This window comes from Camelina sativa, chromosome 12 (genome assembly GCF_030686135.1).
Source record: "Camelina sativa cultivar CO46 ecotype springtype chromosome 12, ASM3068613v1".
Taxonomy (NCBI): Eukaryota; Viridiplantae; Streptophyta; class Magnoliopsida; order Brassicales; family Brassicaceae; genus Camelina; species Camelina sativa.
The window spans coordinates 712,276-738,767 of NC_141891.1; the positions used below are offsets into that span (position 1 = coordinate 712,276).

The window sequence follows — 26,492 nt, forward strand, 5'->3', positions numbered from 1 at the left end:
GAATCTAAGAAAGATAACTAACTAAACCCAATAAGACAAAAGGTTATTGGGTTTAGTACATGTATAATTGGTACCTTGTCCTGTCCGCATAAATTCAAATGGACCTAAACTTAGCATAATTTTGATAATAAAGAAAATGTACAAAAGCAACAATCTTAGAATACATTATGCCAATAATGGGCTTGTTCGTTTGGCTGCCGCAGGTACCTGCGGCTGCGGCAGACGCAGGTATGGTTGTTTGTTTGCTTGCCGCAGGTACCTGCGTCATGACGCTGCGGCAAACGCTGCGACTTGCGTCTAACATTTTTAAACGTTTGTTTTAATTCAGCGGTTAAAAACGTAAACGCAGCCGCTGTCGCAGCCGCCAGCGTCAACCAAACGAACAAGCCCATTGGCATATTAAATCTTAGCGGCTGCGGGAAACTTCTTGTCATCGGTCTCTTGTTAGAAAATGCTTAAACCTGTTATTATATGTACCGAACGTTGAAGGTGTTTGCTCGACAACTCCAAAACATTTTAAAATTTTGTCAGCTAACTTCCCACTAGTTTATTCGATCTAATGGAGTCACCTTCGTATTCTTTTTTTTTTTTGGTAATCTTTTTTTTCTTTTTTTGGTAATCATCACCTTCGTATTCTTATACTACAATATAAAAATTTGTTAACTAACTTACCACTAATTCGAGCGGAGCCCCCTTCATATTTAAATACATTTAAAATATATAAGTTAAACCAGTTTATTTATGTGTATTTATGTATACGCTATTGAGTTATCACGCAAAATTATCATTACATGAAAATAATGTTTAGAGACTAAACAAAAAACAATTGTTTAGAGACTATATATATTGCACCAAGCTAACACACAGCGAACCTTAAATAATGAAACAGCTAAGTTTGATACGTGAGGTGGCACAACTCCTCCAATTAGGAGACAGCCTCACACGCGTATTCCAATCAGCGCCGTCAGATATCGGCCACGTATACATTTGAACGCTCAAGATCTCTTCACCCAAACGTGTGAAGCTGTCTCGTAGTAAGTAAAGTAGTGTGTGACTTAACCTCCACGATGGTTCTTCTCACCTTTAATTTTTGCTAATAAGAATTTTTGATCATTGATCCTAATTAATTTAATAATGAACCGACTATTATTATTGTTTAGATAAATTGGTGTGAATTCGTTAATACATGACATGCATGGCTCCTTCTTTCTGACTTCCTTGTGAATAACAAGATTTGAAATAAATAAATAAATATCTAAAGTTAATATTCCATAACTCAAATGTATTCACATGGATTCCCTACAAAGCTTACCTTCGTATGTATGCTAAGCTAAAAATAGTTTACAAATATCTATTTCTTCAAGAATTGGTTGCAAATACTTTGGAATGATTGAATCTAGTATGATTTTAAAACATTAGTTAGCCCTTTAGTTCCAAACTTTTTCTATCAAACATATACTTTCGTTTCTTACCTAAACCACAAGATCTTTGGCATATATATTGCTTACAGCCTAAGTTCTTAAAGACCTCTTTTTCTATATTTTTATAAAGTGAGCCAAATGTAGTTTTGTGTCAATTGTAAACACAACAACATACTTTTGCTTTCGTACCAATACAATAATATACCCAAAAGACATTTTATTTTATTAAAATATCTAATTAAGGCCTCTATATAAGTCGAGACAACCTAGCTAACAACTCATTGCAAACTGAAACCAAAACAAATATCTATACAAAAAGCAATAACACATTTGAGAGACAGAGAGAAAAGAAACACCCATTATTACTAATCTTTTTTATCTGATAATTTCTTGATATAAAAAGAAGACACAAGTCAAAGAACAAAGTTAAGAAAGATGGGAGTTGGAGGAACATTAGAGTATATATCAGAGCTAATAGGAAATGGAGGAAGCCATAGCTATGGCAAGAGGAAGAAGAAGAAGCAGTTTCAGACTGTAGAGCTCAAAGTTAGAATGGATTGTGATGGTTGTGTCCTCAAAGTCAAAAACTCTCTTTCTTCTCTGAAAGGTAACTAACTTCTTCTTTCTAATCAAAATTCTCGTCCGGATTTGTGTTGCCCCATATGAGAGATGTGTTTTTCAATTAGTTTAAGTTTTACATATGCTTTTGTATTTAATGTTATAACATCAATATGTGACGTTTTAGGCTGAAATGTTGATCTTTTCCAAATTTTCATTTTCATCTATCTCATCCTAAAATTCTAGTTTGCTCAACCGTATACAAATATTACATGAACGCATATATACATATAACATTCAAAATGTAACGTTCATGATCTTTTCAGGAGTGAAAACAGTGGAGATAAACAAGAAGCAACAGAAGGTGACAGTGAGTGGCTATGCGGATGCGAGCAAGGTGCTGAAGAAGGCTAAAGGGACGGGGAAGAAAGCCGAGATATGGCCGTACGTACCGTACAACCTTGTGGCTCAGCCATACATAGCTCAGGCTTACGACAAGAAAGCACCGCCTGGTTACGTTAGAAAGGTGGACCCAAACGTTAATACCGGAACTATGGCCGTTCACTACGATGATCCTTCTTATACTGCCATGTTCAGTGATGATAATCCTAACGCTTGCTCTATTATGTAATTTGTTTACTTAGATAATGAATAAAGGAAGTAGTAACCTATGCGGATAATGTATATGTTTAATTAATAAGGGTTATAAATTTTGGTGTTTGTTGTCTTTTAGTACATGATTTTGTCTTCTTTTGCATGTGCTTTTTGTTGGTGTTAGTTGGGTTACAACAAGTGAATGTTTATTAATGTTAAAAAAATGTCTAAACAATTGGAGAGCATAAGAATCATTGTTTACTATCCTTGCAATGCATAATGGAAATAAGTTCAATTTTTCTAAGATAGCCACGAACTTACAAAACATTAACAAAGATGGATTATTGTCAGCTTTGTAGTTTTCAGGTCCGAAATTTTAAATTCTCAATTTGCATGAAAGTGATTGAAGAGTAAGAACTTATAAGTTATCTTTCTACTCATTTAAATCATCGGTCCAATCGATCGGATCAAGGACTTTTTTGTAGGGGTCGGTCACCAATACCTTAAGTATGAAGCTTTTGCTTTTGGTTTAGGTCTTTTTTGTTAGTTTTTTGGGACCCCAAAATTCTAAACTCTTTTCACCAACTCTTTTTAGCTTTTACATAATTAAAGGGGAAAACTCCAAACAATTGATAGTAAAAGATCACATAATGCTTAAATAAAATGTGTATCACTACATACACAGGTCATATAATCTATACAACTAGCCCAACATACCATTCTTTGAAGGACTTACACAACAAATAATTCTTACTCTTCAGATATAAACAGAGTACATCAACCTTTAAGAACCGCTCTGTGTTCCTGAAAAAATACAAGATGAAGATTTGTTTGATGTGTTTTCTACATATTGACAAGGCAAGAACCCAAGTTTTACACTTTTTTTGGCCTTGAGATTCATGAGTTGTTGTGAGGGGACCAAAATACAAAGATATGACACCGATGAACAATCACATTACGCAACTTTATTCCAAGACTCTGTACATCTTAGTGACACAAGCTGCATCACTTACCTATACTGAATCTAACCTAACACACGCTTATACAAGTACATAATCTTCCGAGGTCATAACTCAACATAGAAAAACACAGATTTGTGTAGAGGAGATGTGTTGTTCTTCTTCAACAGCAAGCTATTCATTGGGTTCAGTTGAAACTATCAATGTTTTAGATCATAGAATTTATAATGAAATGCCATATTATCATCTGAAGATGGTCAAAAGGAATCACCTGGTGATATACATCATATACATAAGTTGTGTTTTTTTGCCTTTAACAAAAGAAGTTGGGATTGACTTCATCTTGTATTACTTCCAGGGTAGATCTCAACAAAGTTGATATCATATAGCAAAGTTGCATTTCCAGGTATGTTACAGTCACCTGCATAAACCCAACACAACAATCAAACTATCACTTTAAGCATTTTACATATACAAGTAAAAATGAATATAGTTGGAAGTACCGGAAAAGCATCCTGCAGGCTCTGGTCCATAAGCTAACTGAGGTGGAATCTGAAGTTTACGCTTTCCACCTGCAAAATTATAACCGCACCAATGTGTCTTCAGCCTAATAAATACACTAAACGAAGGAAACTACAGTACTTGCCTACTCGCATAGGTGGCACTCCTTCCCCTCCAAGAATCCCTTGGTCTAGACCCCTAATAACCTGATCATGTTTAGACACAAAAGAGTTAGAAACCGCTGTTTTGCAATCAAAAACATTGTTGCAGCCCTAAAGGTTGAAACTTTTCTTCTATATAGATCTTAGTATTCCAATTCAGATCAAAACTTTGTTCATCAACAGAATCACCAAATCCTAATCAGTACATCAAACTATAAGAAACAAATCCACCTTACACCTCTCATAACAAAGAGCTCTTTAAACTTTCCTAGCAAGCCAATCTAACAAAGAAACACATTGGAGTTTGTAGTACCTTGCCGACCCCAATTCGCATAGTAAGTGGTCTTGCACGCTTATAGCTACTATCAAACAACGTCCCATCAGCAAACCTCGCTGTGTAATGGATCTGCCCAACTCCAAATTCTCAAACTTTTTAAATCAGAAAGTTCACAACTTTAAGTATGTTATCAAAGCACAATCAACTCCAAAGTGATGAAATTTTTGGAACCCTAAACAGAGCAAAATCGATTCAATAAGAGAGATAGATAGATTACATTGACCATTACACCACGAGGGGCTTCATCACCAAACCCAACATCGAGATCGCAGAATCCAAGTCCCGATTTTGCGTAGCTGTATTCGCAGAGAGGGTCTCCAACAGTAGCGTAGTACTCAATCCTCGTGGCGTCTGCGTCCATAGGTGTTAGAGAGAGAATCGAAGCAGCTAATAACCCTAAACCCATTCCGAAAACGCGTTTCTTTACTGAAAGTTTCGGCTCGCAGTCAGTGGAAGAAGAACAGAGACATGAGAATGACGAGGAAGAAGAAGAAGAAGAAGAAGAAGAAGAAGAAGAGAAGATGGTGGGTCGGTGAACTGAACGTGTATAGAGAGATTGTGTAAGTGTTAAAGTAGAAATCGCCATTGTTTGGTTTCAGTCGTCTTCTTCTTCCTTATCTGAGTGAAGGCAGAGCGTTTGGTCTGAGTCTTTTGAGAGATGCAACGGCCAAAAAAAAACAACAACACTGGATATGATTGTGGGACCCACCTGTATCATTTATAATATTTTCAAAAGTAAAAAAAAAAAAAAAAAAAAAAAGGAAAAACACATTGAGTCATTGACATTTTTACACTGCTTTCAGTATTGACTAGTAAGAGTGGTTGGTTAGACTCAAACCAATTAAAAAAATTTCAATAGGATTAGATTTTTCTATGTTGGATGTTTGGTCAAGTCCTTTGACATGATTGTATTTAAGCATCAAACTTAATAATCATCCATAATAAGCTAAAGTCGCAGTATCATATATTCATAATTAGCAATGTAAAGTGGTTTCAACTTCCAACTATCAAAAAACATTATCAGTAGCTGATGAGGAAACATTGAAGGGCAACAAGTTGTAAACAAGAAAAGAAAAAGAAGCTTAATCATTTATTAAATGATCACTAGAGATTGCAGTTATGAGCATACCAATATCAGTTTGGTAATTGCAGCCATGGAAGACCTGCTAAACAATATTGTTATAGTAGCCCATGTGGAGACAAGCTCAAACGAGAATTTACAATCCAGTGGGAAGAATTTGAAGAAGCGCAAGAAGCCCTCGGAGAACATACTCGGCATTGAAGCTCCCAAACAATTTATTTGGTTGATGCAACTGCAAAAGGTTATAAAAAGCAAAACAATTTGGTTAACCTTATATATACTCTATAAATCCGTAGGGAAATTTCTAACTTATACAACAATTATACTCTAAAGACAGACAATAGCAAGATGGGTCAATCAATCTGATCAACAAATCAAATATCTTTAGTGAAGCCATGGTAAAGGTAAATTCGTACAATCGTCTTGGTGAGATTCTAACCTGGTAGGATAATAAGATTTGACAGCAAACAGAGGACGAAGATTAATCCCACATTGAGCAACACGTGAACTTCCATATGAGCCAAAAAAAAAATCCAAATTTTTATAAACAAACAAACCAAAAGATGAAACATTTTTTAAACCTAAAGAAGATTATTCAAAATACATTGATAACAAACGCCGCGTGATCCACACACATAAGTCGATCATATCATCCGAAGACAAGTTGTGAATTAACGTTATATAACGTGACTCTTACTACGCCATCCTTAATTGGTGGTGGAATTCAAACCCACATTTCTAAAATTTGAAGTTCTATTGACGATGATATTATTTATTGACGATGTCTAACTGTATTCTCTCTCTTCTAATAATGTTAAAATATACCTTGCATTTTCAACATATTTTAAGATATTAATAATAGTAAATTTAATTTTATAAAAATTATGAAAGATATATATATTTCTAATAATGTTAAAATATACCTTGCATTTTCAACATATTTTAAGATTTAAAATCGAAAAATAAATCAAAATATTATGAAAGTATCATTTCTATTGGTTATAATTTTACTTTATTACATGTATTAAACATATAGTTAATTTAGTAATTGAAAAAAGAAAAGAGTTAATTTAATCATTAGGAAATACAGTTACAAAACTACAATTCACTATAAAAATAAATATCTACACACAAATTTAAGCTCTTAAATAATAAATTAACTATAAAAAGAGATAACATTATTTAATGTTACTAATTGTAATATCATTTTCAATTAAGATATGACTACTTTGCATTACAATTAAATTTGTTAAAAGTTTAACTGGGAAAAAAAATCGAACTAAAAATGCCCATGGCCATGGTAATATCATCTTCGGTGACGGTTCGAACTAAAAATACCCATGGCCATGGCACGTAAAATCTTTGCTTTGTTGTTTTGCTTTTAACAATTTATTCTCTATGTAAGAACTCTTTGTTTTGCTTCTGGAAAGCTTGCAAAGAGTTGGTCCTACTGGACTCGCTGCAACTGAGCTACTGAAGAGTGAAGGTCTATTAGTTTTTTTTGTATATTGACCTTCGATGCTCTGGCCCTTGTGCCTGAAACTAAGAGACTTTAAGTCTTTTTTGTATCTAAGCTTAACTCAGCGAAGTTTTTCTGGTCTGTAACCAAGTTGTGAGACGCATACTCTTCAGATCATTTTTATCTATTGATATTATTGTTATATACTATATAGTCTGCGAATAGCAAAATAAAAACCCTGGCATGTCAATTGGTTAGGACGTCTTAATATTCCATCATTCATTATCGTTAGATTGCATATTTTGGAGACATGAGCAAATATTCGAAGACCCTAAAGACAACAAATGTGAACCCATTTAAACTCATATGTATTGAAACCCATTTAATCTTAACTGGTAAATTGAACCCAAAATCAGTTGCTGGATTTTCCACATACCAAGAACCAATGTTTTAAATTTTTTTGGGCCTTGAGTTCTTTGTAAGGGGAAAAACAAATACAGAGATATGACACAGATGAGCAATCACATCGGGAATCACTATGTACTATAAAAACCCTGGCATGTAAATTGGTTAGAACGTCTTAACATTCCATCATCATCGTTAGATTGCATATTTCTGGAGACATGAGCAAATATTCGAAGATCCTAAAGACAACAGACAGTCAACCGTATAAACCCATTTAAACTTATATATATTAAAACCCATTTAACCATACTCATTGAAAACATACATTGCCCCATTTAAGTATATAATTTTGGTCATAATGTGCAATCTTGTGGTTTTGTAATTTTGGTTTCGGAGAGAAAATACGGTTTTGAGAAGAAAAAAAACATTTTGATAACAAAAAACAATTTTGCATTTTTTGACAGGATAACATGGTTTTGAGAAAAAAAAAAGTTTTAATAAAAGACAGTTTTGTTTTTTTGGCAGAAAAATATGGTTTTGGCGGAAAAACACGTTTTTGCGGTTTTGGCGGGAAAACACGATTTTAAAAAATAATTTTATATTTTTGACAGGAAAATTTAATTTTATAATTTTGACAGAATAAATAAAATTTTCTATTATTATATTACTAACTACTCCCCATCTGCAGTTTGAGAATTAAAGCCACCACGGTTTTGCTTTCTATATATATAGGACGGCATATAAAAAGTCTACCACCACGATTGTATTTGGTTTCGGATAACATTTTTCATAATTTCCACTAGTATACTTTAATGTATTTTTACGTCTCATCTTACGGGATCCCCCAAACGCTGTTGATCCATATCCTTTTGCATCAACTTTTGAACTTTCGGAGCCAATCGGCCCACAAGATAGAGAGAACCTGAATCGAATCATTTTGATGGCTATACCTATTGGTTTATGAGTTTATCACTGAAGTATGAAACCGATCGAGTATTGGTGTGATCCGTTCATCTGACTATCAGTGCGACAATAGCTTGATATTCATGGTCCACCATAACCACCACCATGATAATATACACCATCATCATCAATCATCATTATGATTATTCCTTTTAGATAGAGATACACATGTATGCATATTGTGGACGGTCTATGTAAGTGATGTGTGTATAGGTTATATATGTAGTGCATTAGTAGTGACTTAAGTGTAAATAACTGGTCCGTGGGCAGAAAAAAATATCAAAATCATTTGAACTTTTGTAACACATGAACAAGCAAAGGATATCTTCATCAAAAATCTCATGATTTTGTTTTACGACCATCAAATATCATGGTGAAAAAAAGAAGGAGTTATTTTTCTTTTTCTTTTACAAGTGTTATTATAAGTACATACATTAGCAAATAACATTATTGAAAATCCCCCTTAGAGAAGGATGAAATTTTCATTGTTGCTAAAGACTAGAGAAAGGGATATATAAATGAAGCTGAATATTCTATTACGATTACTATTAGTTCACGAGAAGAAGAAAGAGGCGAAGAACTTTGTAGACGCATCACATACTATTATTCATCACTATTGATCATCTGCATAATGTATATTCCCTTTTCCGGTCTGTCTCTTTTACTTGGAACTTTTCAAATTTCAAATATGTTTGTGTGGTAAACTGAGAGTCAAGTCAATATAAACTGGAATTAAATATCATAACAAGAGCATGACTTAATGTAGATGATGCGAAACAAGACACCAAGAAAGACTTAAGCACATGGGAGAACAGTAATTTATCAAATTTCAAATCACCACAACAATAATAAAAAAAAACTACTACTATATAATTATATACTATGGTCCCAAAACTATATTCCAGAATCCGGCGGCCGTGGAAGATTCCCCAAATTTCGCCACCATTCACTCCAATATTAAATAGGCGAAATAGTTAAGAACTTTCAATTTCATGTATTTGCAAATAATTGTTGTCATAAACATAGGATGAAAAAGTAAATATTTATTAATATACGTGTTTTCACTAAAACATCCTATATTTTAAAACAGAGAGAATATATTATAAGAAAATATACAAACAAAATCAGATTTAAATGAGATCTAACCAACATGTAGTTATGTGGGGAAAACTACAAGTATACAAACAACAAGCATATATTAATTAAGCATTAAATCGTAAACCCTACAAGAAAATATACTAATTAAAAGTGTTTATACTAAAATAGAAAATAAATGAGTAACTTCTTCATCCTATATGGGCTATGTTTAATTTGTTGAATAATAATCTTGTCAAGAGTTTAGCTATAATTTCGGAAAATAGTGTATTTTTATGTTCTTTGGTCGGAAGATGAACATAACCAAGTACCGTCATTATTATGATCATGCTCGGAACCACCGTAACTTGCATTATCACCGGTGGTTATGTTCCCGTTAGCCGCTGCCGCTGCCGTGTGAGGATTAGCAGATGGACTCTGCATCATACCATTGATACCAAGACCAAACTGATCGTGATCATTGCTTCTAGGGTTTGAAATATGAGCTTGGAGAAGGGCCTGTAGATTCATATTCTCGAAACCGTTGTTAGGGTTTTGAAATTGCTGAATCTGTGATCCGGATAAGAGTGGAGACGTTGGCATGAGCTTTTGAGCGAAAGGTCGTAACAAGAGATTGTTGTTATTGTAAGAGTTTGGCGAAGAAGAAGACAAGCCGAGGAAAGTGTTGAGGCGCGTGGTGTTCACGACGGAGTTGTTGTTGAATAGCGGCGGAGCTGGGATTCCGGTAAACTCTTGAACCATCGCTCGGAAGTTTGACGTGTCCGTCGTTAGAACCGTGGTTGGTGCTCTTCTTGATGCTCGTGATCTTTTCTTTGTTTTCTTGATTACGCCTATGTTGTTAGGAGGGGGGAGTGATGACGTGGAGGAGAAGGTTCGGAGGTCGGGTTGGGAGATAAGTTCTGATTGTTGGTCTACGGGTAAGAACGTGTTGTTGTTGTTGTTGAAGTAGTTTGGTGATATTAGAGAGTTGTTGTTGTTGTTATGGTCGAAATGGAGGAGGTTGAGGTGGTTTTGTTGCGACGGAGGTAGAGATGACACGTGGTGGTCGAAGAAGGCGGAGATGGATTGATCGGCGGCGCGTGAATCGTACTCCTCTTCTCCTCCTCCGCCACCGCCACTTGAAGATTGCATGCTACTACTATTACCGGACTCCATCTCGTGACCGGAAGACAAAAAGATTTTGATGAGAGAAAACGTAAGAAAATGATTCGGATGGAGAATGGATGGATACTCGAGTTAAGAGGAGCATTTGAAATGGGATATTATGGTAAATATAAGACATTTGGTGTGACATGATATATTTTTAATTATTTTGTTTTGTTTTGTTTTTGTGTGAAAGGGAGAAAAAAAACAGGGAAGGTGAAATCGCATTAAGTGGTTCCACTACCACCATCCACTATTGTCTACTCTATATAATATCATATACATGTATCTAAGGTTTTGTTTATATTAAATCTATTCGTTTTGGTGATAGTCAAAATTCACTTTGATTGTCTTCGGTTCGGATAATGATCTGTTTTGTTTTTCTACCATTGCAGTGGAGGATATGATATATATGCACACATTAATTACTTTTTCCTGATAAATGTTATCTATACCTTTTGTTCGTGATTTGTGTGTATGCTACTCTGACAGTAAAATATGCGATTAAAAAAAAAAAAAAATTGTATCGTGCGCACAATAAGTTATCTTCTTCTTGGTATCCTTCTCTAATATTAAAGCAATATGGGTTGTTCAATTAATTAGCTGCTAATCTCTTACATGATGACATACGTAGGTCAGTTGATTTGGACCAGATTCAATAATATCATACTTATTAGATGTCATCATATAGTTCTACCAAGATAATTTTTTTGTTTGATTCGTTTCTCTTTTCAGTTGAGTAATTTCGAAATCACAAATTCAAAAGATGAACATAATAAATATCTACATAATCATTGATAAATTTTAAATAATAAAATGATTTGATATATAAAATAATGGTTTGAGTGTAGATTTTGATCGATGCTAGGTTTGGTCGGAAAATAAGAATATCATATACTACTTATTAGCTTAAGGAAAATTAAAAGGTTTTATGGGTCCATCCATTAACCAAAATGCCATAACCCTATTTTCACTTTACCCATACGGCTTCATTTTGTTTGGTTACCCACACTCATTTTTATATGTTTGTCCAGTTCTAATCTTTTTTTGTCAAAACACTTCCATTCAAACTAAAATTTCAAAAAAAGAGATGAGTTCATACAACATACCATCAAAGTAAAAATTTAGTTGAAATGTAAACTGTAGTATAAAATTTATAATCTATGGAAAACCAGAATAATAAACGTATAGTAAAAATTAGTCACTATCTTCGATCAGCTTAACGAGCACGATTAATCATAATCATCTAATTAAAATGTTGTTGTGTGATTTTTCAAGTGATCATCATATTAACCGAATTATATGGTAGTCTAACAACGTCATACTATCAGATGATTACACGTACATATCGATGATGTCTTGGTTAATAGAAATTTGCCTTTATGAAACACGTGTGAGTTGATGACAGGTATTGGTTGATTAAATTTGGATTGTGGCCGGGACATGATCATAACTTTTTATAATTTGGTTAAAGTTAAAGTTAAAACTATTAACTATGGCATATGGGTTTGATCAGATTTTCATATGCAGCGTAGTAGCTTCGCTTGGTTTGAATTTTGCATGGGAAATAAAGAAAAGATAAATTATAAGTGGGCTTACTGTTCATGCCCAAAATTTTCCTAAATCCATATGAAATATTAACGAAACCGGGTTTTGTTATTTTAAGCCCAATCACTTTTATAGAAGTTTAAAAAAAACGAAAACGCTGCCGTTTGGATACAATTTCGCTGCGGTGTGAAAAACGTCGTCAATGATCAATTTTTTTTTTTTCATAAAAACGTGTATATGTGTAAGATTTATAGTATAAATTATGCTTAAGGTAATTAAAAAATCTGACAGCAAACATATCTAAATATATTTGGAAAAATATACTTATTCTCAATATAAATATGAATTATTCTTAATATAGTCAAAACTATCAAAAAATTTCAGTGTCACTTATAAGGAAATTGTTTTATAGATATTCACATTTTGCTTGGTCTGTAAGCTGCCAGGGAGAGCCAAAAAGGGTACTTTCGTAATCCACCTAACCTATCCTTACCGACCCGCCGAGTAAAGCCGTGTCTGAAGCGAGCCTCTCAAATGATCCATATCCATTCTCTAATCGTAACGGTTTAAAATCAGCCACGTCAACAATACACGCTACTCCGCAAAACATCTGATTAGTCCCGTGATTATTAATTCCCGATAATAACCCTTCCCTCAATAATATTCGCATCTATTAATAGATTAGACTTTTCCAGATAGCAAGAAAAAACAGAGAATAAACAAAATGGCTCGCCGCGACGTTCTCATCCCTTTCCTCCTCTTTCTCGCCACCGTCTCCGCCGTAGCCTTCGCCGTAAGCTTCCTCAATCTCTAACCTCTCTCGATTTTTTTTTTTTTTTTTTAAATCTTGACTTATTCAATGCTCTCTGATTGATGATTTAGGAAGATGATCCAGACTGTGTTTACACATTCTTCCTGAGAACCGGATCGATCTGGAAAGCAGGAACCGATTCAATCATCAGCGCAAGGATCTACGACAAGTACGGTGACTACATCGGAATCAAAAACCTACAAGCTTGGGGTGGATTAATGGGACCTGACTACAATTACTTCGAGAGGGGTAATCTCGACATTTTCAGTGGAAGAGCACCGTGTTTGCCTAGTCCGATCTGCGCCTTAAACATAACCTCCGATGGCTCCGGTGATCACCATGGCTGGTACGTTAATTACGCCGAGGTCGCGACCGCTGGTGTTCACGCTCAGTGCTCGACTCAGAACTTTGAGATTGAGCAGTGGCTCGCTACTGATACTTCTCCTTATGAGCTCACCGCTGTACGGAACAACTGTCCTGTCGCGCTTAGGGAGAGTGTCAGCCGTGTCGGGTCTGAGATCCGGAAGAAGCTTTCTTGGGTTATCTGAGTGTTTCGTTAAAAGTCTTTGTATTGTTTGTTTTGTCGTCTTCTGAGTGTAATGTGGCGTTAATGAATATGATTCGATAAATAAAACTTAATTAGAGAGTGATTTAGTTTAATAATCACCTCAAAAGTCTCGGTCTTTATGTTAAATGCAAAACCAATCAATGAGACATTAAAAACAAGGACTAAGACATGATGAACACAAGGACTATAAAATTGATTTGTATGCACATAGGTGTCGATATTAATAATCGAATATGATTGGACCAGTAAACCCCTTGGGACAAACGTGGCATCGTTGATATAACAAACTGTGTGATATTTATATGATATGTTGTCCATATTGTAAACCTATACTTTTGTGGGGACAAAATCAAATTATTGATATGTTATTGTCAAGAAAATGTTGAAAAGTTTAAAGAATGTATTATGTGTTTTTTTTTATTAAGGATTTTATTCAGATTAAATGGTATATTCTTGGACATCAATTCGCATATTGTACGATACAAAGCAAACTTACAAAATAAGAATATATAAATGAAAATGTGTTAAAAAGAGAAGAAAAACTGTAAAATAAAACAAAATGAAATATTAAACTTACATAACAATGTGATAAACAAGTTGGATTTGTGGAATCTCTAACGATCAAATGACTGGATCCAAAATTTGGTTAACTTTTATATCATATTGCAAATTTATTATTCACTCTTTTCATTATTTAAAATTTAATAAAAATTTTACATAATGATGCGATAAACAAGTTCGATTTGTGGAATCTCCAACGATCAAATGATTGGATCCAAAATCTGATTAGTTTTCACATCATATTGTAAACTTATGATCCAATTTTTCATTAATTAAAATTAAAGTCTTTTTTTTAATTTAAAAAAAAAAACCTTTTAAAAATTAATTAAAAATTTGAATGCTAAATCTACATAATGATGCGATAAACAAGTTCGATTTATGGAATCTTTAACGATCAAATGATTGAATCCAAAATCTGATTAGCTTTCACATCATATTGTAAACGTATTATCCAATTTTCGTTAACTAAAATTAGAAAAATCTTTTTTTTTTACTTAAAATACAAACTTTTAAAAGTTAATTCGAAAATTGAATTCTAATCTACATAACAATGTGCTAAACTAGTTCAATTCGTGGAATCTCTAACGATCAAATGACTGGATTCAAAATCTAATTAGTTTTCACATCATATTGTAAATTTATTATCCAATTTTTATTAATTAAAATTAGAAAAGTTTTTTTATAAATCATTAAGGAAAAAAACTTTTTAAAATTAATTAAAAAATTGAATGCTAAATCTATATATGATGGATAAACAAGTTCAATTTATAGAATCTCTACCGATCAAGTGACTATATCAAATGACTGAATCCAAAATCTAATTAGTTTCACATCATATTGTAAACTAATTATCCAACAATTTTCATTAATTAAAACTAGAAGATATTTTTTTAGAAAAATCAATTTTAAAACAAAAAAAAATTGAATGGAAAAATGGACAATTTGAAAACTATACTAAATTTGAAAATTACACTTAATATTATAGTTATTTGAAAACTACACATTTTGAAATGAAAATAGACAGAAATACCTTTATTATTAAATAATTTTAACAATTAAATAAAAATAATAAAAACTTAACTTATATTTAAAAATAAATCAACTTTAAAAATAAATTACTTTTTAAAATTGCTAAATTCAGAATTAATTATTTAATAATTTGAAATTATAACAAAAATTACTTATTGTATTATAAATAATGATTACATAAATAAATTTTTGATCTTAATCTTTAGCTAAAGTAACGGCTTGACTTTTCACATCACAATAAGCAACCATTGTGTTGTGGCGGCCTCCAACGCCTCCTGAAGAACGTCTTTAAAATCACTATCTCCGCTCATCACCATTATGTTTCGAGGGTTGGGATCCTCCTGAAGTGAGTACCTTATCTCACTAATAATAAATATAATTATTAGTGAATTATATTTATTTAAAACTAATATTATCTAAAAGATTTACTAAACATAAATGGAAAAAAATAATTCTAATTAATTTTATTTTAGTTTTTATATAATAAATTTTTAAAATTAAATTACTAAATGAAATTACTAAAGAATTATTAGTGAATCATATATTTATTTAAAATTAAATTATTAAATATTTTTTTTTCAAATGAATGAATTTAATTATATTGTATTTAGTTTTAATTAATCTGTAATTGAGGACAAAATAGTCATTTAGTTCAATATATAAGGTATATTTCAAAGACTTAAAAATTTAGTATATATTTCAAATTTCCTATTAATTTTGAGGTATGTATTCAAATTTTTCAAAAAAAAAAACATGAAGAAAACTTTTTTCCTTTTAACTTAGCCTTAAAAAAAAAGAGAAAGGGATGAAATTGACCTAGTTTTTTTGTTGGGATCACCGGCAAACGAAGCACCGTCGCCGTCTCCGTGGAGTAGCATCTTCATACTTTGTGATGGTGAGATGGAGAGAGAGACTGCGATGTAATTGAAATAGAAGCAAAGCAAGCGCAGGGATCGAATAAGAGATACGAGAACCCTAACTAAAAAATCAGAGCATGTTGTTGCAATCTTTCTCACTCTCTGTTTCTCTGTCACCGGCAAACGAATCACCGTCGCCGTCTCCGTGGAGTAGCATCCACCTCGGCAGTAGTATTGTCTTCGTAGAGTTTCTTCAATATTTGTGGCGGTGAGAGAGAAACTGCGATGTCGACACCACTACCACAAACCAGCTATCACGACGAACCGACGGAGAAGAGATCTCGCACGTATATTCATCTCTACGGAACACGAAGGAGTGATTGTAAACGAAGAGGAATCACCTTCCATCACGCTCGTTTCTCGTCCGCGAAGAGAAACACCAAACCCCACAACAAAAGATAAACCAATTGGTTGGAGAATGGAGAGCCAAAGATGAAATAGAAAAGCAAAGCAAGCGTAGGGATCGAATAAGAGAAAAGAGAACCCTAAAAAATCAGAGCATGTAATTGCAAGAGTCATTAAACAATCAGATAGAGAGAAAGAGGAAGGGCGAGACCTATATTTATAGACTCATCTTATGTGTGTGTGTCTTGGGATCAAAGTTTCCTTTTTTTTTTTTACACATCTCTGTTATGTCTTTCCTTTATTTGACCTTATGACCGACTTATGACTCAAGGTTCTTTTTTTTTGTTACTCCTATGTTGTTGCCTTTTAACTGTCCTCTGATTGAAATATACATAAAAAACACTTCTTGCCAACAAAATATCCAAGCAAAAGATTCAATCACTTCGATTTCTATTTCATTGAAAGATAAAGAAAACTAAATGATTTAGTAAACTGTAAATCCCAACAAGATTTTGAAAGGAACTGTACATTATTTGAGTTGTCCCTACATATATTCAAAATGCTCCACCAAACCAATTCAATCACCAACATTTATATCATCTCTAAAATCAAATCAATCCTCCAGATCTAACAAAAACAGTAGCATCGACATATTCTCTTCCACTCCTTGTGAGCGAGGATGAAGATTCCAGAAACTTCATACCATATAGTTTAGAATTCAAAATTTCAACAAGTTTGCTGGATCTACTATCTATTTTTTTCCTTTTTCAATGAAAGAAAGAAGGTTTAACAAAATCGTCTAAATGAAATACATACACCAATTGAAGAAAACAATCAAAGAGCGCACCCTAATGTTTCTCTCTTTAGTATTTGGTCAAAATGGGTCATTGTGAAACAGAAGTAACTTCTTTAAGAACCTCTTGTGAGAGCTCATCTGGATTATACTCAACCCCAAAGCATCTCACAACCTCCATCTTCGGATTTAACAAGTACCTACACACAACAAACATCACAACATTAGGCTCTACTTTTTTCTTTCTTATGAAAGAAACAACATGCGTGTGCTTTCAGAACATGAACCCTTACATGTTGTGAGAAGTATCAACGAGATAATCGTCACCGTCTTCTTGAACTTTCTTGAAGTAGACACGATACTCTTGTGCCATTTGCCTCATTGCACTTGCAGCTCCGGTTAGTCCTAGTATTCTACTGTCAAACTCTGCAAAAAGACACAAACAACAACAAGAAAAACCTCAGGGGGTTGCGAAAAAATAGCTGTATAACAACACGGGAGCAGAAAGTAAAACCCGAGACCTTTCAAGTATGCGCGGAGATGAGAAGGTGAATCTCGTTGAGGGTCAAGAGTGACAAAGACAGGCAGAATCTTCTGGTTATGTTTAGACTCTGTTCCCATCAAGACAAGAAGACATCATTACTAAAAAGATCATATTATAATGTGAAAGATATGGAGTTCAGCTTCAGTTTAAGTGAGTCAACCTAGTTTATCAACTGCTTTGGACATCATCTTCAATTGCTCGGGTCCAACATCCGGGGAAAACGAGTATCCAAAGTAGAGTAGAATCCATTTACCGCAAACGTCTTTCTCAGTAACTATCTTGTTTTCAGTGCTCATAAGAGTAAACGGACCTCCGATAATTGGACCTTTGACAGTTGTATTAGAACCGCATCCACAACCACTGTTGCTGCTGGTGCTTGCTTGACCTGCAAAAGTAGCAAGTAGAAAAAAGATCTAAGCTTTTTTTCTCAATCCAATGTGACAAACACCATCATCAAACTATCAAAGTCCATATAAATACCTTTAGGAACTGCTCTTCTCTCATCGTTGTAATGAAGAAAGGTGACGAATCCAGCAAATCCAAACACAACTGCTGGCTGAAAATGCAAACAATAGCATCATCGAATTGGTTTTTTTCCCAAAATTCAAGAACAAGTGAAAGCAACAAGAGAGAGTTTTAAGAGAAAACTATACAACAGCATAACGAGCACGAGAACGAGAAGAAGCTTGAGCTCCTCCTCCTCCTCCTCCTCCTCCTCCTATAGGAAAGAGAGGGTTAACATCTGGCATTTTTTCATGGCCCTGTCTTGTTGATTTACTGTAATTGAATGATTGAATTCGTTTCGATAGTCCAGACCTAAAAAAAAGTTTTGAAATTGGGATCAATCAAGGCTTCGATTCAATCTAATGGCTTCAAGAACAAAACTTTCTTCAGTTAAAAACAAAACAAAGCTTCAATTTTGATACTTTAGAAGAAAAACCCAACAAAAAACATTCCAACACAAAGATACAATTGTTTTTTAGCAGACGGAAGTAACAATTTGTTCAACTCAATTGAAAGCTAAGTAAGATCCCAGAGGAATTGAAAAATTAGGGTTTAAGAGGGGTTTAAGAATATAAGAGTGACGAACCTTCGGAGAAAAGTAGCGGCTTGATTCGCACCATATCTGCAGGAAAGAACAAGACGGCGACAAGGAAGCATTTGGATCTGTTTCTTTGACAATTTTTTTTTTTTTTTTTTTCAATTTCAGTCAGAAAAGCTTGTTCCAGTTTAGACTCATTTTCCCCGAACTCGTCGTCTTTAAAGAAACCCCGTACTTTGCTCCTCCTACAGAAGAATCTTTTTCCTTGGTGAAGAAAAAGTAATTTTTTATTTCTTGGTGCCCAAGCTCGTCTCCGTGTGTTTCTCTTATGTTTTTTTCTTCTTTTTCCTATTTTGTGTAATGTCATAATTATTTATGGGCTGACTCAATAGTTTTTTGTGTATGATAGATTGGGCTTCCTAGGCTTTATAATTGACAAAAAAAAAACATTGGGCTTTATTTATATTCACAAATTTGAGTGAACAAATGAACGCTTCAGCTGTACTCGGTAAATTTTCTTGTTTAGTGAACAATTATCTTTTAATAATTTTCTTACAGTCCTCAGTCCTCATATATATTACTCATAAGTCAATCTTCTCTATATCAAATATCAAATTATTCAGAAACAATGCATATTGACGCTCCACTTATGTTTTCTTGTTTAGTGAGAGCTATAGTAGTTGATTTAATGCAATAATACTATTGTGATATTGTCACAACCATGAATTTTATCTCTTTTGCAACTATATATATAATATTTAGAATTATAATGATCTAATATGTAATAGTAATAATTATTAAGTTGAAACATAAAGAAAAAAAAAAATGTTGAGTTGGTAAAATGCAAGAAAAATCCGGTCCAAAAGACCAACTAAAGTTACGCAAATCAACGACAACCACTTACTGCCATACTCCATGCAAAAACTCGCGTTTCCTCTCTGTTCCTTCTCTGCCTGTCTCTGTCTGTGTCTCTACACTCCCTCCACCACACATTATAATCCCTTTCCACCGTTATTCCGATGGAGGGGCCACGGCTACCTCCTGCCTCTACCACCACCGCTACCGACAATGAAAACAAAACAACTAATCCTCCTTCTACGTGTCATCGTCCCTCCGGCAGCCTTCCCCAACTCCCTTCATCTGATTCCCAAGTTTCTTCACCCCCACAACATTTTCGTAACCATTCTTTGAATCTTTCCCCACACTTGTCATCTTCTTCTCCTCCTCCTCCTGATCCAATCCCAGAGATCGAGACGTACGTAGTGCAGGTTCCAAGGGATCAGGTTTACTGGACCCCTCCTCCAGATAATGCAAGGATCGTCGAAAGACGCAGAAACAGCGAGCCGGGGAAAAATAAGAAAAGATTGTGTTCTAAACGATGCATGTGGATATTCATCTCTGTGGTCTTCATCGGACTCATCATATGCGCGATTGCATTCATCGTCGGTTTTGTATTCAAACCGGAACCTCCGGTTTTCAACGTAAACAAACTCGAGAAATCTCGCCATTTCGAGATCATGCTGACATCCAAGAACCCAACCTCCACCATGTGGGTGACCTACAAAGGTCTCGTTTCCCTCATGTACAAAAACAAGAACCTTGGCCAAGGGAATTTCCCGGAGCTGTCATTAGCCGTGTCGGGTTCCCATACGGTCAACCTAGAGCTAGAAGGGTCCAAGAACGCAGATATGCTGCCGCCTGAAGTGGTTAGTTTGGTATTGACGATGGGGCTCAATGCGGGATTCGGCACGGGCTTGGTGAAACGGGACAAGAAAGTTGCAGTGACATGTGATATTAAGGTTAAAGGATTGTTAGATGCTAAGAACGTTGAGATTGTGTCGGAGAGTTGTGAGAGTGAGTTCATTAAATAAAACAAATTCACACTCAACAAAATTATATTTTGTCTTTTATATAGGTGAAATAGCGAGCTTTATTTCTTATCATGTGTAAGCTAATTTTTTCTTTTCTTCCGAATGTCATATGTTTTTTTTTTCTTTTAATTTAACTTTTACATGTTAATGTTATAAAAAAACTGGCCCTGACGTTAGGGGGGTTATTTTTCAATTAAGTAAAACAAAAGACCTAATAGTCGCTCTTCATTGTCTCGTATTCAACATTTTTTTTAAAAATATATATGTTGGAAAAGCCCTAATCGTGTTGTTATCGTAATGATATACTTTTGGGTAGAAGCTGCCGCGCGCGTCTATGGCTATGGAGTCCATAGTCGAACCACCGTCGAAAAAAGGGAAAACGATTCAACCTCCTCCGTCGCTTTTGTCGCTCCCAGATGTAATAATTCTCAACTGCTTATCCCGCATATCTAAATCCTACTACCCGAAACTCTCTTTAGTCTCCAAGACCTTTCGCTCTCTCATCTTAGGCACTGATCTTAACCACGCTCGATGTCACCACAAAACACAAGAACCCTTCTTCTTTATCTGTTTAAAGTTACCCGATCGTACACTTCCCTCTTGGTACACACTCTGGACCAAACCTGAACAATTCGATGACAAGGAGGAGAAGAAGAAGAAGAAGTCTACGTTGGTACAAGTACCCTCTTCCTATGCTAATCAAGAAGCATTGTTCATCGTTCATGTTGGTTCAAATGTCTATGGATTCAGACAACGCTATCCTCCATCTCGCATCATGTTGGTTCGTAACAAGGATGGTTTGTTATGGCGTAATGCCCCCAAGATGACTGTAGCTCGAGTAAATCCCATTGCGTGTGTCTTCAAAAATAAAATATACGTAATGGGAGGTCTCACGGCAAATAAATCATCAGCTAGTTGGGGTGAGGTTTTCGATCCAATAACTCAAACTTGGGAACCTTTACCTGACCCTCCCCATGAGCTCCGCTTCTCCTCTGTGAATAGAAAAATACAGATTATCAAAGGGAAGTTTAAAGTTAGTAGCAATGAGAGCAAGGACTCGGTTTATAATCCAAAAAATGGTAAATGGAAGGCTGCAGCAAAAGCATTTGTGAGTGACAGTAGGTGTACGGTAAACAATGTTTTGTACTCTTTTCGTCCCAACAGTTGCTTGTGGTTTGACACTGAATGTAAAGTTTGGAGACCAGTCAGGGGTCTGTCTTCCCTGAATCAGAGCTGTCGTAGTGGTTTGATTGAAACAGTTAAATATTGTGGGAAACTCTTACTCTTGTGGGACAAGCCTACGAAGCCTCGTCGTCGTAATTGTGACAAAAATATTTTATGTGCGCTGAGTGCCTTTGAAAAGCGCAAAAACGGTCAAGTTTGGGGAAAGGTTGAGAGGTCTAATGTTGTGCTTACCGTTCCCAGTTCATACCGTTTCTTGCGTTCTACAGTGATACGGTACTGATCAATTGTCATCATGTTTTAATTTGTTTTTGATTGTGGAGAATTGGCTTTTTAGATTTAATTATTAAAACACTCCGTTATTTATGTAGATTCCTAGCTTTAATCATTAGCAGCATCAATGAGGAATACATTTCTATGGATTATAAGGCTTTTGATGGATTATAAGGCTTTTGCTTAACCTTTATTAAATAGCTTGGCATACAACTATGATACATGTGTGTGTGTGTGTGTGCTTAGTGTTAAATTCTAAACTCAGGTGTTAAAACTATTTGTCGCTACTTCTTTAACTATCACTATATATATAAAACTCATTTCAAATTTCGATCATAGGTTGAATTTTTTGTTTAAGATCGGTAGATATTTTCACTATTGCAGTATTTTTTTTTATTTTGGAAAATCTACACTCAGAATCACAAAGCAACCCGACAATCACACATATCTTGAAACAGGACTATTCTCCATATGCCCTGTTTGAATCTGCTTCTTCTTGGAACAGAGCTTTTGTCTTGTAATTCACACAAGTTAAAACGGGTAGGTACGGACTATGTTATTTTTAAAAATGGGGACAATTAATTAGAGATTTTTCTAAATCAAGGGTCAATTTTTAATTAAATATAATACAAAGGTATATATATACGTACATGGTGATTTTAGAAAAGACCTAATCGTGTCGCCTTTATAGAATGGAGAACTCTAAAGTAGAACCACCTCAAACAAAAACAAAACCTCCGCCTCGAGGTTGGTTTACAAATTCATGCTCAACCCTAATTTTGTATAAGAAAACCCTAGTCTCTGCCGCACTCAATGGATTCCGAAGTCGAACCGCCGCAGAAAAAGAAGATAACAAATTCATCATCTCTGTCGTTTTTGTCACTTCCTGATGAAATCGTTATAAACTGCTTAGCCCAAATACCGAAATCGTACTACCCGAGACTCTCCCTAGTCTGCAAGAGCTTCTGCTCTTTCGTCTTATCCTGGGAGCTCTACGTGGAGCGGATGCACGTTCGAACACATGAAAACGTCCTTCACGTCTGCTTACAGTTACCCAATCTTTGTCTTCCCTCATGGTTTAGTCTCTGGATAAAACCTGATCAAACCCTAACCAACGACATAGGGAAGAAGAAAAAGTCCATCGGAAATGCTTTGTTGGTGCCAATGCCTTCTTCGTATTCTCCTCGTGTACCAATGTTCATCGGTGAGATTGGTTCACAGTTATACGCGATCAGCAAGGATAATGCTCCGTCCTCTTTCATGTGGGTTTGTGATAAGAGTACTATTTACGCCTGGCGTAAAGCCCCTAGCATGACGGTAGCTCGAGCCAACGTTGTTGCGTGTGTCCTCGATGAAAAAATATACGTAATGGGAGGTTGTTCAGCACATGAATCCACGTATTGGGGTGAGGTTTTTGACCCAAAAACGCAAACTTGGGAACCTTTACCTGACCCTGGGGTTGAGCTACGCTTATCTTCAATCAAATATATGGAGGTGGTGGAAGGAAAGATTTACGTTAAGAACAGCCATACGAGGGACTATGTTTATGATCCTAAAGAAGACAAATGGGACGTTGAAAGAGCATTCGTGATGATTGAGAGAAAGTGTGAGATAAAAAATGTATGGTACCGTTGTGGTAGACGTCAAAGTTGCTCGTGGTATGACACAAAGCATGAACAATGGAAAGTTATCAAGGGTTTGGCTACATTGAATCGGTATTGTCGTTCTGGTTTTCTTGAAATAGCTAACTATGGTGACAAACTCTTAATTTTGTGGGACATATTTGCGAAGCCTCGTCTTCAAAACAAGAATATTTGGTGTGCCGTGATTGCACTTGAAAGACGCATCGATGGTGAAGTTTGGGGAAAGGTTGAGTGGGCTAGCATTGTGCGTACGGTTCCTAGTTCGTATGTTTTTTTGCGTAGTGAAGTGAGATCGGTTTGATCAATATTTGTGATCATGCTTTTGTTTTTTCTCTTTTAAGTCACTGGTTTTTTTGAGTAATGTTCTTTAAATTATGAGTATTTTTAAAAAATCATGCTCAGATTTTCACTATTGACAAAATCAATGGGTAGTACATTCATATAGTATCACCAAAGCTATGGAATTTGAGAAATCAAACTAACACGTTAGGCAATTTGGCCATTTACACCTATCATTATCAATGTCTACCTTTTTGGCTTTTTCTCTTTTTGCAATTTAATTTTCTTATATTCTAACGAAAATCAAAATTTATGACTTGATTTTCAAATCTAGTTATATGTATGTGTGAGTTGAATTCGACAAAACGATTAATTATAAATTCAATAAATCACGCAGTATATTTAAAAAATCTACATTTATTTTAAAATTTTGTATTTCACCTGGTAGAGAGATACAATCATATAACGTTGCTCCTATCTATATTAAATTTTTATAATCACTAGATTATTTTAACTAATTTCTGGGGTAAGATATACATATATCTCATATAATAATTTGTCCAAATCTAACTCAGTCACCTATAAATTATGATCACACCAGCCTTGACGCTTTAATATCAAGCAAACAAAGGTTGTTTGATTAATAATACGTAGCTGACCGTATTTAGCCATAACTCCTAGAGCTATGATCTCCCAAGAAGACGTACCCCATAGTGCAAACCAATCTCCGTCATTATCATCACTACCACACGAAATCGTTGTGAGTTGCTTAGCCCACGTCTCCGGATCGTACTACCCAATACTCTGCCTCGTATCAAAGCAATTCCGCTCAATCATCTTATCAGACGAGCTCTACGAGGCAAGATCTCAGCTTGGAACTAAAGAAACCCGCCTCTTCGTATTTCTAAAACTGCCCACTCGTTCTAATCCTTGTTGGTTCACTCTTTGGATAAAACCTAATCAAACCCTAACCAACAATAGCCCGCGGATCAAGAAAAAGTGTACTGGAAATTTACTGGTGCCGTTGCCTTCATCGTACAATTATCAAGTACCAATACCCTGTGTGACTGTTGGTTCAGAAACCTACATAATTGGTGGATACGATGCTCCTTCCTCCTCCGTGTGGGTGTATAGAAATAGGAGTCTTCACACCTTACGTAAAGCCCCTAGCATGTCCATGGCCCGGAACAACGCAGTGGTTGCTGGCATATATCCTAAAATATACGTAATGGGAGGGTGTGCATCAGATGAATCCATGAATTGGGCAGAAGTTTTCGACGTAAAGACTCAAACATGGGAACCTTTGCCAGACCCTGGTCCAGAGGCCCGTGGACATTGGGTTAGGAAAATCCAAATTCATCAGGAAAATATTTACCTTTGTAGCGAGAAGAAGTATTATATTTATGATAGTCAAGAAGGTAGATGGGACGTTAAAGATAAAGTAGTCTTAAATTACAGTATGTGTCTGATTGATAAAGTACGTTATATTTATCATAACAAAAAGTGCTGGTGGTTGGACACGAAGTCTAAATACTGGAGAATGATTAGAGGTGTGGATTTTTTAAATAAGTTCGGTGAAACAGATAGGGTTGAAATAGTTAACTTTGCTGGGAAACTCGTAATGGTATGGGACAGATTTACGCTGTCTAAACGAAACAAGAAGATTTGGTGTGCGATGATTGCCCTTGAAAAGTGTCGTGGAGGTGACGAAGTATGGGGCAAGATTGAATGGGTTGATGATGTGCTTATGGTCCCTTTATCATATACCTTCTTGGATTGTATGGCGGTATCGATATAATTAATCAAAATATGGTTTTGTTTTGTTTTGATCTTCGTTAATTAGAGGGGTATTGATTTGGTAGGATATCAATATTTTAGAGTTTTGAAAGATTTAAGTGAATTTTTAAGAGATTTGATTATTATTTAGAGTTTTATATTTTTTTTAGAAAACATAGAACTATATGATTCTGTGAGATTTAATTATTAAACTTTGGCTCTATTAATGCCCTTCCCTCTTACTTTGTGCAATGTTGTTTTGAGGTTATTTACTTTTGGTCGTCAATTTAGCTCAATTGCTTCGCGAGCGATTTGGAACCTAAATTGAGCTATTGGGGCTAAAACAGCATTTTATGGCCCATTCCATGGCCCAATTATAACTACTTTCCCAGCAAGATAATAATCTAACATCTACAAAGCATGATTTACAGTTTAACACCCACAAAAGCATGATTTATAGTTTAACACCCACAAAAGCATGATACACACTTATCAGTTATCACACCACACAAAGCACATGTTTTATTTTTATACGTCAGTTCGTGCTATATAATTTATATCAAGCTTTTGTGTTTTTTTTCATTACATACTCTTTTAATTAACGAAAGTTTCATTTTTCATAAATGTAATCTC

General features: G+C 34.9%; 7 protein-coding genes and 2 pseudogenes across 12 annotated transcripts; 6 read left to right on the top strand and 3 right to left on the bottom strand.

Moving 5' to 3' along the window:
* Positions 1-1,700: 1,700 nt before the first annotated feature.
* On the top strand, positions 1,701-2,714 carry LOC104729291 (heavy metal-associated isoprenylated plant protein 23-like). The gene is made up of 2 exons (XM_010448225.2): positions 1,701-2,028; positions 2,306-2,714. Exons 1-2 carry the CDS (start codon positions 1,857-1,859, stop codon positions 2,608-2,610), a joined length of 477 nt encoding a protein of 158 aa, XP_010446527.1. The 5' UTR covers positions 1,701-1,856; the 3' UTR covers positions 2,611-2,714.
* A 488-nt stretch (positions 2,715-3,202) lies between these two features.
* LOC104729292 (photosynthetic NDH subunit of lumenal location 4, chloroplastic) lies at positions 3,203-5,223 on the bottom strand. 5 transcript variants are annotated; one of them, XR_758242.2, is made up of 6 exons: positions 4,749-5,223; positions 4,508-4,600; positions 4,179-4,239; positions 4,036-4,104; positions 3,804-3,953; positions 3,203-3,377 (listed from the first exon to the last, which is right to left on the bottom strand). XR_758242.2 is itself a non-coding variant. In XM_010448226.2 (5 exons), the coding sequence occupies exons 1-5, from the start codon at positions 5,115-5,117 to the stop codon at positions 3,871-3,873; spliced, it is 675 nt and encodes a 224-aa protein (XP_010446528.1). In that variant the 5' UTR covers positions 5,118-5,223; the 3' UTR covers positions 3,754-3,870. The 5 variants fall into 5 exon arrangements, 1 of the variants encoding a protein (XP_010446528.1); XR_758243.3 differs by having other exon boundaries at positions 3,203-3,706; XR_015574022.1 differs by having other exon boundaries at positions 4,508-4,623; positions 4,749-5,219.
* Positions 5,224-8,805: 3,582 nt separating this feature from the next.
* Positions 8,806-10,862, bottom strand: LOC104729293 (uncharacterized). 2 transcript variants are annotated; one of them, XM_010448228.3, is made up of 2 exons: positions 9,846-10,785; positions 8,806-9,143 (listed from the first exon to the last, which is right to left on the bottom strand). In XM_010448228.3, the coding sequence occupies exons 1-2, from the start codon at positions 10,687-10,689 to the stop codon at positions 9,115-9,117; spliced, it is 873 nt and encodes a 290-aa protein (XP_010446530.2). In that variant the 5' UTR covers positions 10,690-10,785; the 3' UTR covers positions 8,806-9,114. The 2 variants fall into 2 exon arrangements, with proteins under 2 accessions (XP_010446530.2, XP_087333919.1); XM_087477793.1 differs by lacking the exon at positions 8,806-9,143 and having other exon boundaries at positions 9,465-10,862.
* Positions 10,863-12,650: 1,788 nt separating this feature from the next.
* Positions 12,651-13,710, top strand: LOC104729295 (PLAT domain-containing protein 1). The gene is made up of 2 exons (XM_010448229.3): positions 12,651-13,018; positions 13,108-13,710. The coding sequence occupies exons 1-2, from the start codon at positions 12,950-12,952 to the stop codon at positions 13,582-13,584; spliced, it is 546 nt and encodes a 181-aa protein (XP_010446531.1). The 5' UTR covers positions 12,651-12,949; the 3' UTR covers positions 13,585-13,710.
* Positions 13,711-17,180: 3,470 nt separating this feature from the next.
* Positions 17,181-19,180, bottom strand: LOC104729296 (protein HCC2-like). The gene is made up of 7 exons (XM_010448230.3): positions 18,884-19,180; positions 18,447-18,609; positions 18,274-18,349; positions 17,954-18,178; positions 17,771-17,860; positions 17,543-17,675; positions 17,181-17,449 (listed from the first exon to the last, which is right to left on the bottom strand). The coding sequence occupies exons 1-7, from the start codon at positions 18,952-18,954 to the stop codon at positions 17,341-17,343; spliced, it is 867 nt and encodes a 288-aa protein (XP_010446532.1). The 5' UTR covers positions 18,955-19,180; the 3' UTR covers positions 17,181-17,340.
* Positions 19,181-19,759: 579 nt separating this feature from the next.
* LOC104729297 (NDR1/HIN1-like protein 13) lies at positions 19,760-20,944 on the top strand. Its single transcript, XM_010448231.2, has one exon. The coding sequence runs from the start codon at positions 19,855-19,857 to the stop codon at positions 20,704-20,706; it is 852 nt and encodes a 283-aa protein (XP_010446533.1). The 5' UTR covers positions 19,760-19,854; the 3' UTR covers positions 20,707-20,944.
* A 59-nt stretch (positions 20,945-21,003) lies between these two features.
* On the top strand, positions 21,004-22,171 carry LOC104733086 (F-box/kelch-repeat protein At4g39753 pseudogene; annotated as a pseudogene).
* An 803-nt stretch (positions 22,172-22,974) lies between these two features.
* LOC104733087 (putative F-box/kelch-repeat protein At4g39756) lies at positions 22,975-24,105 on the top strand. Its single transcript, XM_019233447.1, has one exon. The coding sequence runs from the start codon at positions 22,975-22,977 to the stop codon at positions 24,103-24,105; it is 1,131 nt and encodes a 376-aa protein (XP_019088992.1).
* A 663-nt stretch (positions 24,106-24,768) lies between these two features.
* Positions 24,769-25,881, top strand: LOC104733088 (putative F-box/kelch-repeat protein At4g39760 pseudogene; annotated as a pseudogene).
* The last annotated feature ends 611 nt before the right edge of the window (positions 25,882-26,492 follow it).

Bases quoted from the DNA above. Each gene is read 5' to 3' on its own strand.
- LOC104729292 (XM_010448226.2), bottom strand. From the start codon at position 5,117: ATGGCGATTTCTACTTTAACACTTACACAATCTCTCTATACACGTTCA. The intron at 4,601-4,748 runs GTAATCTATCTA...GGAGTTGGGCAG, and splicing joins CTCGTGGTGTAATGGTCAAT to ATCCATTACACAGCGAGGTT. The intron at 4,240-4,507 runs GTACTACAAACT...AAACATGATCAG, and splicing joins TGCGAATTGGGGTCGGCAAG to GTTATTAGGGGTCTAGACCA.
- LOC104733087 (XM_019233447.1), top strand. From the start codon at position 22,975: ATGGATTCCGAAGTCGAACCGCCGCAGAAAAAGAAGATAACAAATTCA.
- LOC104729295 (XM_010448229.3), top strand. From the start codon at position 12,950: ATGGCTCGCCGCGACGTTCTCATCCCTTTCCTCCTCTTTCTCGCCACC. The intron at 13,019-13,107 runs GTAAGCTTCCTC...TTGATGATTTAG, and splicing joins TCTCCGCCGTAGCCTTCGCC to GAAGATGATCCAGACTGTGT.
- LOC104729297 (XM_010448231.2), top strand. From the start codon at position 19,855: ATGGAGGGGCCACGGCTACCTCCTGCCTCTACCACCACCGCTACCGAC.
- LOC104729293 (XM_087477793.1), bottom strand. From the start codon at position 10,689: ATGGAGTCCGGTAATAGTAGTAGCATGCAATCTTCAAGTGGCGGTGGC.
- LOC104729296 (XM_010448230.3), bottom strand. From the start codon at position 18,954: ATGCTTCCTTGTCGCCGTCTTGTTCTTTCCTGCAGATATGGTGCGAAT. The intron at 18,610-18,883 runs GTTCGTCACTCT...ACTTTTTTTTAG, and splicing joins GCCGCTACTTTTCTCCGAAG to GTCTGGACTATCGAAACGAA. The intron at 17,450-17,542 runs GTAAGGGTTCAT...TGTTGTGTGTAG, and splicing joins GTTGATACTTCTCACAACAT to GTACTTGTTAAATCCGAAGA.
- LOC104729291 (XM_010448225.2), top strand. From the start codon at position 1,857: ATGGGAGTTGGAGGAACATTAGAGTATATATCAGAGCTAATAGGAAAT. The intron at 2,029-2,305 runs GTAACTAACTTC...TGATCTTTTCAG, and splicing joins CTCTCTTTCTTCTCTGAAAG to GAGTGAAAACAGTGGAGATA.